The sequence below is a fragment of the Alexandromys fortis genome, unplaced genomic scaffold (genome assembly GCF_014885135.2).
Source record: "Alexandromys fortis isolate MF-2015 unplaced genomic scaffold, M_Fortis_MF-2015_v1.1 scaffold_60, whole genome shotgun sequence".
Classification (NCBI taxonomy): domain Eukaryota; kingdom Metazoa; phylum Chordata; class Mammalia; order Rodentia; family Cricetidae; genus Alexandromys; species Alexandromys fortis.
In genome coordinates, this window is record NW_026067946.1 from 9,807,224 (window position 1) to 9,821,009 (window position 13,786).

General features: G+C 35.3%; 1 protein-coding gene and 1 non-coding gene across 3 annotated transcripts in view; both read right to left on the reverse strand.

The window, feature by feature from the left end:
* Positions 1-13,786, reverse strand: part of Ythdc2 (YTH N6-methyladenosine RNA binding protein C2) — a 57,558-nt gene that overhangs the window by 20,444 nt on the left and 23,328 nt on the right. For both annotated transcript variants that reach the window (XM_050149259.1, XM_050149260.1), the window contains 8 exons: positions 13,505-13,683; positions 13,194-13,290; positions 12,998-13,085; positions 12,831-12,911; positions 9,616-9,698; positions 3,377-3,482; positions 1,756-1,875; positions 1,158-1,430 (listed from right to left, as the gene is read on the reverse strand). In XM_050149259.1, coding sequence (XP_050005216.1) covers positions 1,158-1,430; positions 1,756-1,875; positions 3,377-3,482; positions 9,616-9,698; positions 12,831-12,911; positions 12,998-13,085; positions 13,194-13,290; positions 13,505-13,683 — 1,027 coding nt within the window. The remainder of the gene's footprint in view (positions 1-1,157; positions 1,431-1,755; positions 1,876-3,376; positions 3,483-9,615; positions 9,699-12,830; positions 12,912-12,997; positions 13,086-13,193; positions 13,291-13,504; positions 13,684-13,786) is intronic.
* LOC126506042 (small Cajal body-specific RNA 20) lies at positions 11,009-11,140 on the reverse strand. Its single transcript, XR_007593067.1, has one exon. It is a non-coding gene; the product is annotated as a small Cajal body-specific RNA 20 (non-coding RNA).

Consider the following 13,786-nt stretch of genomic DNA (forward strand, 5'->3'; position numbering starts at 1 on the left):
CTTTCCTATATATTTAAAATAATATATGCTTTCCTATATATTTAAAATAATATATGCTTTCCTATATATTTAAATTTCTAAATTATACTGCATTTCTCTCCTCAGAGGTTACTTCTGTCTTAGCATTTTCTTTACTCATTATCTCACTGTTATTTTTAAAAATTTTAGATTATCTTTTTTGTTTTATAAAAATAAATTTTGGCATAGTACCTAAAGTGCACAAGGAAAAGAAATACTATAAAAAAAAGAGAATTTTACAAATACTAAATTGAAGATAATTTTCTTCCAGTCTTTGTTCTGTGTCCTCTACATAGCACACAGTCATTCCAAAATAATTTTAAAAGTATTTCTTGGCAAAGTCATGACTAAACAATAAACAACTTTCAAACATGAGATATAAGTATATACATGCATAGTACAGCACGTATATAGGAGAAAATAGGGGTGAAAAAATAGAGATAAATTGGTCATGTTAAACTATAAGGAGCAATCACATATTTTTTTAAAAATATCTTTCTTATTTCAAACTCTCCCATACACCCCTTCTTACTCTGTTTCAAATTCATGGCCTCTTTCTTAATTAATTGCTACATACGTAACCTGTTCTGTCTCTATAATGTTATTTGTATGTATATTTTCAGGGCTGAGCATTTGGGACTCTAAGCAATTGGTATACTCTTCCCTGAGGAAGAATATTTCTTCCACTCTCAGTATTTCTTAGTTGCCTATAGTTCTATGTGTAGGACTGAGGCCTCATGGTCTTTTCCCTACCCACTTCTGTTCCACTGACAAAATGTGACTTCTTAGGCTGGAGAGATGGATCAGTTGTTAGGAGCATTTGTTGCTATTGTAGACGATCCAGGTTCAGGTCTAAGCACTAACACGGTGGCTCACAACCCTCCAAAAATCTAGTTCCATAGAATCAAACCCTTCTTCTGACATTCAGACACCAGGTACACATATGATGCACATACATACATGCATGAAAAACACATACATAAAAATAAATCTTAAATAAAAATAAATAAAATGTGGTTTCCTAAGTAAAACAAAAATAACTATGTTATATAGTTTTTTATTTATTTTTGAAACTGCTACACTTGCCAGAGAATGTACTTAACATAGCATACTTAACAATAAACAAAAGTTAACAGTACCTGGAATGCTCTGAGAAGTGCCATGTGGTCACTGAAAGTCCCTGCAGTGAACCGTTTCCTACAAAGCATAGCTGCACGTTTTTGAGAGGCCTGGGTAGGCAGTACAAAAGGGTCGCGATAAGCTAGCGTACAGGCAATTGTTAGGATGGGGTCCAGACACTTCAAAACAACAGCGCACAGGACCATTTTACCAAGATGTGGCTCTACTGGCAAATCAGCCAAATGATACCCAAGCTCAGTCAGGTCTTCCCACGCATCCATTGCATCTATTGTCTAGGTAAAGGAAAAAAAAAAACCAACAATTTGACATAACCCAGAATCATATAGTTAAGTTAAAAACTCATTAAGTATAAAATAATGCAAATAATTCATTTACTGTCACATCACATAAAAATATATATTGTATTAAATATATAAGACTATATCTACTATTTTAATTTGTAAGAGCAGTATTTAAAGTACTTATCAACTGACATTTTTTTTTTGGTTTTTCAAGACAGGGTTTCTCAACTGACATTTTTTAAAAGAATAAAATCACTTAAATATATGCTCACTTAGCTTTAATTTCCCAATGAAGTAGAATAATTAAAACACCAACCTTAAGCATCTGAACAGCATTTCTTACAATTAAAGCTGGAGGTGGTTCAGGGGCTTTCATAAGGAAGTCAGCAATGGTACAATTAACAGGGGCTAACAACTTAGTATGTAAACAAAGTTCCTGTAAACCACAAGAGCAAAAAATTTAGAAAGAGTAAAAATAAAGCATTAACTTTTATTTAAAGAAACTATGAGAACGGTTTCCCAGTCCCAGAGTAGCGAAGTCTCAGAGTTAAAGGAATAGAAGGAGCATCTTCAATGAAGTATGTGTTTGTAATACCCTCAATCAACTTGTACCAAAATGACCAGTAACGCCTTCAATCAGCTTATACCAAGATGATCACTGCCCCTTCTGGCAACATTTTCTCACATAGCTTTTAACCACAAAACTTCGAGAGTCACTATCCAAATAGTAAGTACTTTTTCTCCTATCATGCTCACTCAGTCTATCATCATTCCATTCACCAAATATTCAGGTGCTTTCTACACACAGGTACTATGTAATAAGTCAGAGAAAGAGAACAGTGCTTGCTCTTTCGGAGTTTATAGGAGAGGGAAAAACAGACCTCGCATTACTTCAGCGAGTTACTTAATTATAACCGTGCTGAGTGCTGTGAAGAATACTGGGTGGGGGCAGAGATAAATTATAATCAAGTTTCAGCAAGAGCAGGAAAAGTTAAACAATTTCCTAGGAGAAGAAACACTTACACTGAGATGTCAAGAGTAGGAATGGAAATGTACCATAAAAGAAATAAAGGAAAGGAATTTGGAAATGGGTTAGCACATTATAGCAAAAGCTATACACAAAAGAAATAAAGGCAACTTAAAAACACTAAATATGGTTTGAGTAGAAACATGAGAATGGAGGATTGGAAAGACTTAAGAGTTTATTTAGTAATTTTTGTTTTATAAATTTTTAATTATATATAAAAGGAACAGGAAATCTTGTAAAAACATTGGGTATCGAAAATCATCACAGAGATGTGGATGTCAAAAACATGATTTTGTATCCTTTGAGTGACTAGAAGCAAGCATGCAGGCTAAGAGACCAAAGAATCCAAGTGGGGGCTGGAGAGACGGTGCTGCGGTGAAGAGCACTTGACGCACTGCAGTGAGGCAGACTAGGTCCCCAGCACTCACATCAGACAGTGAGTTTGCTCATACACAGACACAACATGCACGTAAAATAAAAATAATATAAATAAGTCTTTTAAAATACAGAATCAGACTGATATTCTTCTAGTAGTTTTGCACGAAGGCAGAAAACTCAAAGAAAAACAATTAATGAAAGTTTGAAATCTCAGTGAATGTTTGCATTACCTTTGCAACTTAAATAGTTTCTAATCACATCCAGAATTTTCAAAATCCATACTATGCATTTGAGACTCTTAAAATGCTACAACACACACACAAAGCACATGGTTCAATAATGTAAATGCATTCCATAAATATCTGAAGGTTCAATAAGATTTTATAAAAATCTTTTTTATGGATATATCCCCTTCATAAAATTTAACTTATGATTTTATTTTGTAAAGTGATTAATTCAAGCCCAATCTGTAGAAACTGAACTGGAAGCTGTCCCTTCACCCACAGATGAAGGCTTAGAGCTGTAGGTCTACCTGCAAAGGCATTCTCAAGAGCTCTGGAGTCTGAAATTCCAGCATGTTCTGAAATCGGAGTCTACTAAACAGACGGAAACAAATTCCAGGTCTACATCGTCCAGCTCTTAAAAATAAAACACAAAATTCAGACTCAGATAAGGAATATGGACAATAATAAAACTATAAACTAATGCAATTTAGGAGACTGGGAAATTAATTAAGATCAAGACATTTGAGTTCTAATCCTTATTTATCCTCTATGAATACTTTTAAATGGTGTTTTGTGCTCTGGTACTCCATATTATCATTTTACTGAGCTAGATTTACAAACAATGTTCTCTACAGTTATAACTTAAAAAAAATAAAAAATTAGTACCATAAATTTGAAACTAAGTGAAATTCAAAACATGAATGCTTAGTAATTTAAATTTAATCAATTTCACTGAGATGTTATCAAGCTCTATGTTGATATGATGAATAACAGAGATACTTCCAACCTTATGGAGCTCACAACCTCAAAAGGATAAAGAAAGAGAAAGGAAAGAAGGAAGGAAGGGAAGGAGGGAGGGACAAATGGAGGGACAGAGGGAGGGAAACATGAAGGCTACAAAAATCTGATATTCTTGAACCACTCTTTTTTTCAATTCTTTTTTTTTTATTTTTTTTCAATTCTTTACCTATGTTACACTCCAACTGTTATTTCCCCTGCCTCCACTCCTCCCAGTCCCTTCACACACCTCCCTCTCCTCATCCTCCATTTCCCTTAAAGAAAAAAAAAAAAAAAACAGGCCTCCCAGGGACATCAACTAAACATAGCATAACAAATTACAATAAGACTAGGAACAAACCCTCATATCAATGTTGGACAAGGTAACCCAGTAGAGGAACATGGTTCAAGTACAGGCAAAAGTAGCAGAGATAGCCCCCCACACCCACTGTTAGGAGTCCCACAACAGCACCAACCTCCATAACCATAACATATATGCAGAGGACCTAGCTCAGACCCATGCAGATTCTGGAACCACTCCTTTCTACATCAATTACTCCTAACAACATGTTTTCCTGCCCTGTCAGCCTCCCTATGGAACTTTTAGCCTTTGCCCACACCCTCAATGCTGATGTCTTTCTGAGGCTGGACCACAGTCCTATGCTCTTCATACGCTGTCATCACATCATCTGAGGGGATCTTACTTGTTCTTTAGCTTCAACTTTTATCCATCTTAAATCTGGTGTTATTCAAGGCCTACACTTCAGAAACTTCTTGGAAAGCTCCACATGGATTTTCTAGTCAATTAAATCTCAAGACAGCCAAAATGTAATTCTTCTTCTCAACAGAAGAACCTTTGCCAAATTATCTGGCAACAGTAGCAACAATGTCCAATTTCCTAAAACAGAACCCTAGGTAACACTCAACTTTTTTTTATTTTAGTGTCTGTGTGTGTGTGTGTGTGTGTGTGTGTGCGCGCCCGCACGCATGCACGATTGCAAAGCTTGCCACAGTGCACATGCACTGGTCAGAAGACAATTTCCAAGAGTAGGTTCTCTCCTTTTACTATAGGTTTCCAGGATCAAATTCTGGTTTGCAGCCTTATCTTATATGGCAAATGCTTTCATGAGCCTTTTTGCCAGCCCAGCAGTCTTGATTCTACTTGATTCCATATTCCCCACCCCCATACGTATTTAAAAATCCCCAATAATACTTCTTCACTACATCTTGAATTACCCATCTTTCTGTTTTCACCATGCTACAATAATGCTGCCTATTGTCCTTCTCTTATGGAAGTGAAAATATTAATGAACCCATTCTCCAAAAAGCTGCTTCTTTTAGATAGCACAAACAATAAGAAGAATGGCTCAGCAGTTAAGAGTGAATACTGCTTGTATAGAGGACCCAGCTCCAGGTCAGCACTTCTGGCCTCCACAGGCACCTACACACACGCATACTTCTTTAAAAGAGAGAGAAAAATAAAACTGGTCTTAAGGACTTATTCCAAACTTTCAGCCAAGTCTTCACCATCTTCTTAAACTAAACTATACAGACAACTTTCCTGCTCATTTCATTCACAGTCCTACCTGACTGTCCCTTGACCTTTCAGGAATGTCTTTCTGTGGTTTCCCCTTTCCTCTTTTTTTCTTAAATTCACTCATAACTCCACTAAAAGCATAATCCAGTTACAGCAAATAGTATTAACTCACAGTTCAACACGGATTATAAGTGGTAATTTCACCTTAAAATTAACTACCACACTTTAGTCATTACTATTACTCCATACTTCACAACAAAGGTTACCACCTGGTAGGTACTGAAAATAGAATGAGATTTATTAAGATTTCTGACCTGCAATAATATACTTAATAATATAAATCAGCTCAATGTATCAAAGAGAACAGCCCGACATAATGATAACAATGTCTGACTTTATGGAGTTACAAAGCACAGAAATCATGCCTTAAAGCCTTTAGTATACAAGGTATCTTTTCTTTTGGTATTTTTGAGTCAGGACACAGCTGCTGCCATTGCAGAAGTAGGCATGTAACTGTGTCCAACATTTCACTATTGATGAATACTACCCAGTTTCCAGATCTTTTGTTATAATGTTGTAAAGAACAGTCTTAAAAACATCTTCATGTAACCGGGTGGAGGTGACGGATGCCTTTAATCCCAGCACTAGGAAGGCAGAGGCAGACAGATCTCTGCAAGTCTGAGGCCAGCATGGTCTACAAGAGGTAGTTCCAGGACAGGCTCTAAAGCTACAGAGAAACCTTTTTCCAAAAAACAAAACAAAAAAACTTTATGTCTCAAAAAACAACAACAAGAAAAATCTTCATATACATGTAAAAGTAAGATATTAAGATACACTGTGAGGCATGGATTATATAATAAAAAGAAGACTTAGAAATAGTTTTAATTTAGCTTCTGAAGAACTCATACCAATATAAACTCCCATTAGCAAAATATTTAAGCCAATGTTTTTGCTTCTATATTCTATTCAATAAAACATGTTCATTAGTCTCAGACTAATAAGAAAAATCGTAGTGCTTCATTGATTTGTATTCACTTTGATATATATGAGGTAAAGATGTTTTTTGAGACTGGTCTTTGCAACATTATAATAAAAGATATGGGAATTGGGTAGTGTCCATCAATAGTGAAATGCTCAGGTAGTTGGTTACACGTAAAGGCAGCAACTGGGAGATATAGACAAAAGGATTGCTAGCTCAAGGACAATATGTGAAACAATGCATTAGCAGGACATGTATAAATTTCATTTTGATAAACCATTTTGGCCTGTACTAAAATTATTTTAATTATAAAGATTTTACTTGTATTATGAAGAAATTATTCCTTTGTCCTATATTTTAAATGTTTATAATTTCTGATTCCTTTGAATGTCTTTTATCTTAACATGAATTATACTACAGTTTCGATTTTTTTCTATTGACTATATTCACACACACACACACACACACACACACACACACACACACAAAATGCTTCCCAGATCCATCCCCACTTCCTGCCTACCCAACCTTGTTACTTTTTTTGTAACAAAACTAAACAAACAACAAAAGCCTTTAAGATCAATTTGTGCTGTCCAAGTAGTTTCAGATATCTGGTCTCCCACCAACACATAGTCAACAGAGGCTACACCTTTCAAGAAAACTGTCTCTCCCGCTCCCAGTAGCTAACAACTGTCAACAGCTCCACAGATACAAATAGGACTATGGGCTCAACTGCCCTCTCTCTCCACACTGGGATTTGGTCTCACTTGAGCCGGCAATATAGCCTAAATTTAACTTCTGAAAATGTACCCCAAATGTGCCAGTGAAATAGTGCAGGGGTTAAAAGGCACTTGTGACCAAGCCCAGCAACTTAGTTCTATTCTCAGGAACCACATGGTAGAAGAAGAAAACCAGTTCCTGAAAGGTATTCTTTGAATGTCAAATGTGTGTCACAGCCTCTCTCTCTCTCTCTCTCTCTCTCTCTCTCTCTCTCTCTCTCTCTCTCTCTCTCTCACACACACACACTAACTAAAAAAAACTAAATAAATGTGATTTAAATCTTTTTAGCTAATTAATTTTAAAGTACCAAAACAATTTGCTTGACAAAGACAGTATAAAATTAAGACTAATTCAACGCAATGCCCATCAAAATCCCAGCAAAATTCTTCAAAGACCTCAAAAGAACAGTACTCAACTTCATTTGGAAAAGCAAAAAAACCAGGATAGCCAAAACAATCCTGTACAATAAAAGAACTTCTGGAGGCATCACAATCCCTGACTTCAAACTCTACTACAGAGCTAAAGTACTGAAAACAGCCTGATATTGGCATAAGAATAGACAGGAGGACAATGGAACTGAATAGAAGACCCGGATATCAATCCACACATCTTCGAACACCTGATCTTTGATAAAGAAGCAAAAAATATCAAATGGAAAAAAGAAAGCATATTTAACAAGTGGTGCTGGCATATCTGGATATCAACATGTAGAAGAATGAAAATAGACCCATATCTATCACCATGCACAAAACTCAAGTCCAAATGGATCAAAGACCTCAACATAAAGTCAGCCACATTGAACCTTATAGAAGAGAAATTGGAAGTATATTTGAACGCATTGGCACAGGGAACTACTTTCTAAATATAACCCCAGCAGCACAGACACTGAGAGAAACGATTAATAAATGGGACTCCTGGAACTGAAAAGCTTCAGTAAAGCAAAGGACACAGTCAACAAGACAAAACAATAGCCTACAGAATGGGAAAAGATTTTCCCTAACCCCACATCAGATAGACGTCTGATCTCCAAATATACAAAAAACTCAAGAAATTGGACATCAAAAGATCACATAATCCAATAAAAAAAATGGAGTACAGACCTAAACAGAGAACTGTCAACAGAGGAATCTAAAATGGCTGAAAGACACTTAAGAAAATGTTCAACATCCTTAGTCATCAGAGGAATGCAAATCAAAACAACTCTGAGATTACATCTTACACCTGTAAAAATGGCCAAAATCAAAAACACCTATGACAACTTATGTTGGAGAGGTTGTGGGGAAAAGGGAACACTTCTGCTTTGCTGGTGAAAGTGCAAGCTGGTACAGCCCCTTTGGATGTTAGTTTAGTGATTTCTCAGAAAATTAGGCAACAACCTTCTTCAAGACCCAGTAATACCACTTTTGGGTACATATCCAAAGGATGTTCAATCGTGCCACAAGGACATGTGCTTAACTATGTTCATAGCAGCTTTGTTTGTCATAACCAGAACCTGGAAACAACCTAAATGCCCCTTGATGGAAGAATGGATAAGAAAAATGTGGTACACATTGGAGTACTACACAGCAGAAAAAAATAACAACAGCTTGAATTTTGCAGGAAAATGGATGGAGCTAGAAAACATTATTTTGAGTGAGGTAACCCAGACATAGAAAGATAATTATCACATATATTCACTCATAGGTGGTTTTAAACATAAAGCAAAGAAAGGCAGCCTACAAACCACAATCCCAGAGAACTTAGACAACAATGAGGACACTAAAAGAGATTTACATAGATATAATCTACATGGGAAGTAGAAAGTAGAAAAAGACAAGATCTCCTGAGTAAATTGGGAGCATGGGGACCTTGGGGGAGGGTTAAAGTGGAAGTGGAGAGGCAGAAAGGAGAGCAGAGAAAAATGTAGAACTCAATAAATATCAATAAAAAAAAAGAAATTCCAGAAGACATAATAGAAAGAACAAATTAGCTTAATTGGTTATATCAGTAAATAAATTAAACATAGAAATGTAACTTAAGAAAAATGGGGATGTATAAAGACATTTAAATGTTACTTTTATCATGGTAAGTATCCATAGATAAAATCTAAATTTTATAATTTTTTACGATAGACACAGTTTTACTGTCTAGAGCAATTGTTCTTGATTCTAGCATTTGTTTTCTGAAATAAAGTCTCACTGTGTGGTCCGGGAAAAAAAAAATCATGTTCAAAAAGAGAAGAAACTAGTCAATCGAACATATAAACCCGACTTGCCACCTTCAGAGCCTCTCCCTGAGTTACTGCTTTACATCATTGGTGTAGTCATAAATGTTGACTTTATTTAAAAAAATAAATAAAATAAAATTAAGACTAACGTGACACTAACATATAAAAGGAACATTATACAATATGTAATTTATATAATATTATTATCAAACAGGCAAGTAAATGAATATAGATTATGCATGTAATTATAACATAAAATATACATTACCTGCCTTTGCGCTGTATGGCACTAGCTTTGGAAATCCATACCATTTTTAACATTGTAACAAAATTCAGTGCATCAAAGGATTTCTGCAATATTAAATCATCTTTATGTTAAAACATGGTTGATACTAATGAGAATATAGATATTTTAACATGCCCAAGTTAAACTTAAAGGCCCCTCTTGATTAATTCGAAGAAACTAATTATTTTTTCTGTTTTGTTTTTGTTTTTTCTTATTTATTTATTAAAGATTTCTGTCTCTTCCCCGCCACTGCCTCCCATTTCCCTCCCCCTCCCCCAATTAAGTCCCCCTCTCTCGTCAGCCCAAAGAGCAATCAGGGTTCCCTGCCCAGTGGGAAGTCCAAGGACCACCCACCTCCATCCAGGTCTAGTAAGTTGAGCATCCAAACTGCCTAGGCTCCCACAAAGCCAGTATGTGCAGTAGGATCAAAAACCCATTGCCATTGTTCTTTTAAATCCTAACCAAAACTTCCCCTCTCTCCCCACTTCCCAATCTCTCCACCTTCTCTCCCTACCCCATCTACCCTTCCTCCATTGAAGAAACTGATTCTTAAAAACTCACATTTGTTGGATATAAACATTATAATGAAAAACAACGGATGGCAAACAAAGCTTTGAAGATCTACACAATCTCCATGCTGTGCTGTGTGGGGCGTTTTGCAACTGTCTCCTACAGGTTAATAACAACTGATTCTCACAGGACACCAAGACTTTATTATGACATCCATATGACTGCCTAGAGATTACAAGAACACGGATACCACTAATGGATATCCTAACATGGAGGGGGAGAGCTTGCAGGGCCTCAATCCTAGAGGCAACTGGGGAATGCCGAGAGCAAGAGAAAAGGTCTTTCTTGGGAAAAAATACACCAATTAGTTATCCAGTATCAAGTGGTCAGCCCTGAGATCACATGGATGCAGGTTACACTATATACACTGAGCAGACAGGATTTATAGATTTAGAAATATATATAAATAAATAACAAAGAAAAAGAGGATTTTTTAAAAAAAAAAAAAAGTGAGGGCCAGGGATGAGTCAGAAAAAAGAAAGGGAAGGAATGATGTGATTATTATGTCAAAAAATAGAAACTATTATAAAAAACAAAACACAGTATAAAAAGCAAAAATGGGATTCTCTGGAGATTTTTTCTATCATATTTACATCATTTTTTAATATTTATTTATTATGTATACAATATTCTGTCTGTGGTGCAGGCCAGAGGAGGGCACTAGACCTCATTACAGATGCTTGTGAGCCACCATGTGGTTGCTGGGAATTGAACTCAGGACCTTTGGAAGAGCAGGCAATGCTCTTAACCACTGAGCCATCTCTCCAGCCCCTTTTTTCACCCCCCACCCCACTCTAGCTTCTGTCAATGTCTGAGGCCGGAAAACAAGGCTGCCTGCTCATGGCAGTCCAGACAACAAAGCCTCTCACAGATCATCTTGGCCTCCAGCCCTGGCTGAGGAGGAATGTGTTCCCCACAGCCCAATGGACAAAAGGCCCACTACATCATTTTTAAGAAATAAGAATGACTAAAAAAAAAATTGCCCAAATACATCTCAAACAGTAAATCTCTGGAAGAATGACTAATAATTACCAAACTAAACACCTCTAAGTGAAGTAACATCCTGCTGAGTTACTCAAAAATTAACCTTTCCTGAATGTCTCAAAGAAAAATATAATCATTACTAACACTAGACTTCCTCAAATGGTCAAAAGTAAAGATCTGCTGTAGAAGTGGTTTTAAAAGTATTCCATGCCCTTGCTTTCCCTTGTATAAAATTAACTAAATAGAGCAAATACAAATGCATTCTCTAATAAGTTGACTAAATAATAAGTTTAGTCAAGAAATTTTCAGAAAGTATGCTGCTTAGCTTATAATATTTGTTTCATTTGTTAGTTTTGTATGTATACTTTTGATACTATCACTGTGCTAAAGTCATGATTTAATAATACCTAGAAGAATTAATTTCTAAAATTTAAATAACATAAGAGCAATACATCTGCACTCTCTGATTTTTCATTTTTGAGACAGGTTCTTGCAATGTAGCCCAAGCTAGCCTTGAACTTTACTTAGATCCTCCTGTCTCAGCCTACCCAGTACAGAGAGGGCAGGTATGCAGCACATCTGACAAGTCTTGGTATGTAAAGACACATCACTTAGTTTTAACACTATAGCTGAAACAGTTTACTCTTCGTTTACAATGAGTTTGATCAAAACCTACAAGAAATTTTATTCTCTGTAAGGTGATGCTAAAATTACATTGAAAACATGAATTTTTCACACTAAAATGATTACTTATATCCATTTTATCATTTCTTCCTTGAAAAACTAATTACCTCTATCATTTGATCTATCAAAAGTTATAGCACTGGGAATTATTAGTCATGTTAATACTGAAAGCAAGCAAATGCTATCACTTATTTTTCAGAGAAGAAAATTTTTTGCAAAGGGTCTAATAGTAAATATTTTATGCTTTGATGTCTTTGATGCAATTTATGAATGGCTACAGTAGTATGAAAGTATCAAGAGACAGTAGATAAAAGAGTAAGGAAAAAAAAAACTCTTTTTGCACAAAGCCGGACAGTGACTTCCATTGTTGGCTAACTACTGGGATGTTCACCCTAATTTGCACTGCTGTTGGTTTTGTATGTATGCATCTGTGCATGTATAAATGTGTAGGTAAATGTGCATCTGGAAGCATGAGGTCCCAGCATACATCGTTCTCAATTTTTAGGATTTTGTTTTCCTTTGTTAATCAAGTTTCTCTTGATTTAAATACCTTTAGAACACTTACTATACACACACATACACACACACACTATATGTAAGGCATTAGGTTCTATCAATGAATAAGAGGGCTACAACCCATCCCCAAATATAAGAGGAAAATAGAAAATATGTAAATCAAACTGCCACTATGTGACAAATTTTTACTGTGCATATTCTAATTCTTTACTTTCCTACTACTAGTTAGTAAGTAGAAGTGAATCTTCTTGTCTAATTTGTTGGATCACCAAAATATACCCAACATACTAAATATAAGTTAGAACAGTTTAGTAAAACAACATTTATTATGGTAAATTCATCTATAAAGAAATTTGCATCTAAAATGAAGTTTTACTAAAGTAGCTGTTGGACTGGAACTCAATCCTCTTCATTTGGTACAAATATAACTTATGCATACATACCTCCTTCACCTTACCAGAATCAATAACAAAGACAACATCATTGACAGTGATGCTTGTTTCAGCAATATTGGTAGAAAGGATCTGAAATGGAATGTTATTTTAAGATTAATATGAAAATAGACCAATGAATAACAAAAGTAGAACATAAAAGATCTTATGATGCTTACTATTTTTCGGACACCTGCAGGTGGATTTTTTAATACCTTCTTTTGATCAGATGTCTGCATATTTGAATGGAGCATAAAGACTTGATATCTATTACAATTGAGAAGAGAAAATGAACTATAGAACCTGTTTGTTAGCTTGAGCAACAAAGAATCTGTCTGTTAGCTTGAGCAACAAGTACAAAGCTTTATAGTTTACCTATGTGTATTGTCAGCAAACCGCTTGTCATCAAACAGGATACGATCCCTCAAACCAACAATTTCATCATATCCAGGTAGAAAAATTAATATTGCACCTTGGAGAAAAATATTTTTAGTATTTAATCTTGTAAAATCAGACATAATCAACAAAACTCATTATAAAGAATAATATGTGATTTCACACATTGGTACATGATTATAAAAGAACTACTATTCACACATCACTATCAACAGAATTACAGAAAAATTTAACAACTAAATACTAATTTTTCAACAGAGTATGCTCCATTTCTTTCAGACAGCACTTACCAGCATCACAACTATGGCAGATATTATATAGAAGATGCATGATCAAATCCAAGTCTACCTTTTCATCATCAAAACTGTGATGGTAAGCTTTCAACAGCTCTCTGTCTTCTACACTGAGGTCATTTCCATTTGTTTGAACCAAAGAACTTTCATCTAGATTTCCAAATTCCAATGAAGCACTAAGAAAAATACCAAGTCAGTTTTTATATTAAAAAAGAAAGAAAGAAAGAAAGAAAGAGAGAGAGAGAGAGAGAGAGAGAGAGAGAGAAAGAGAGAAAGAAA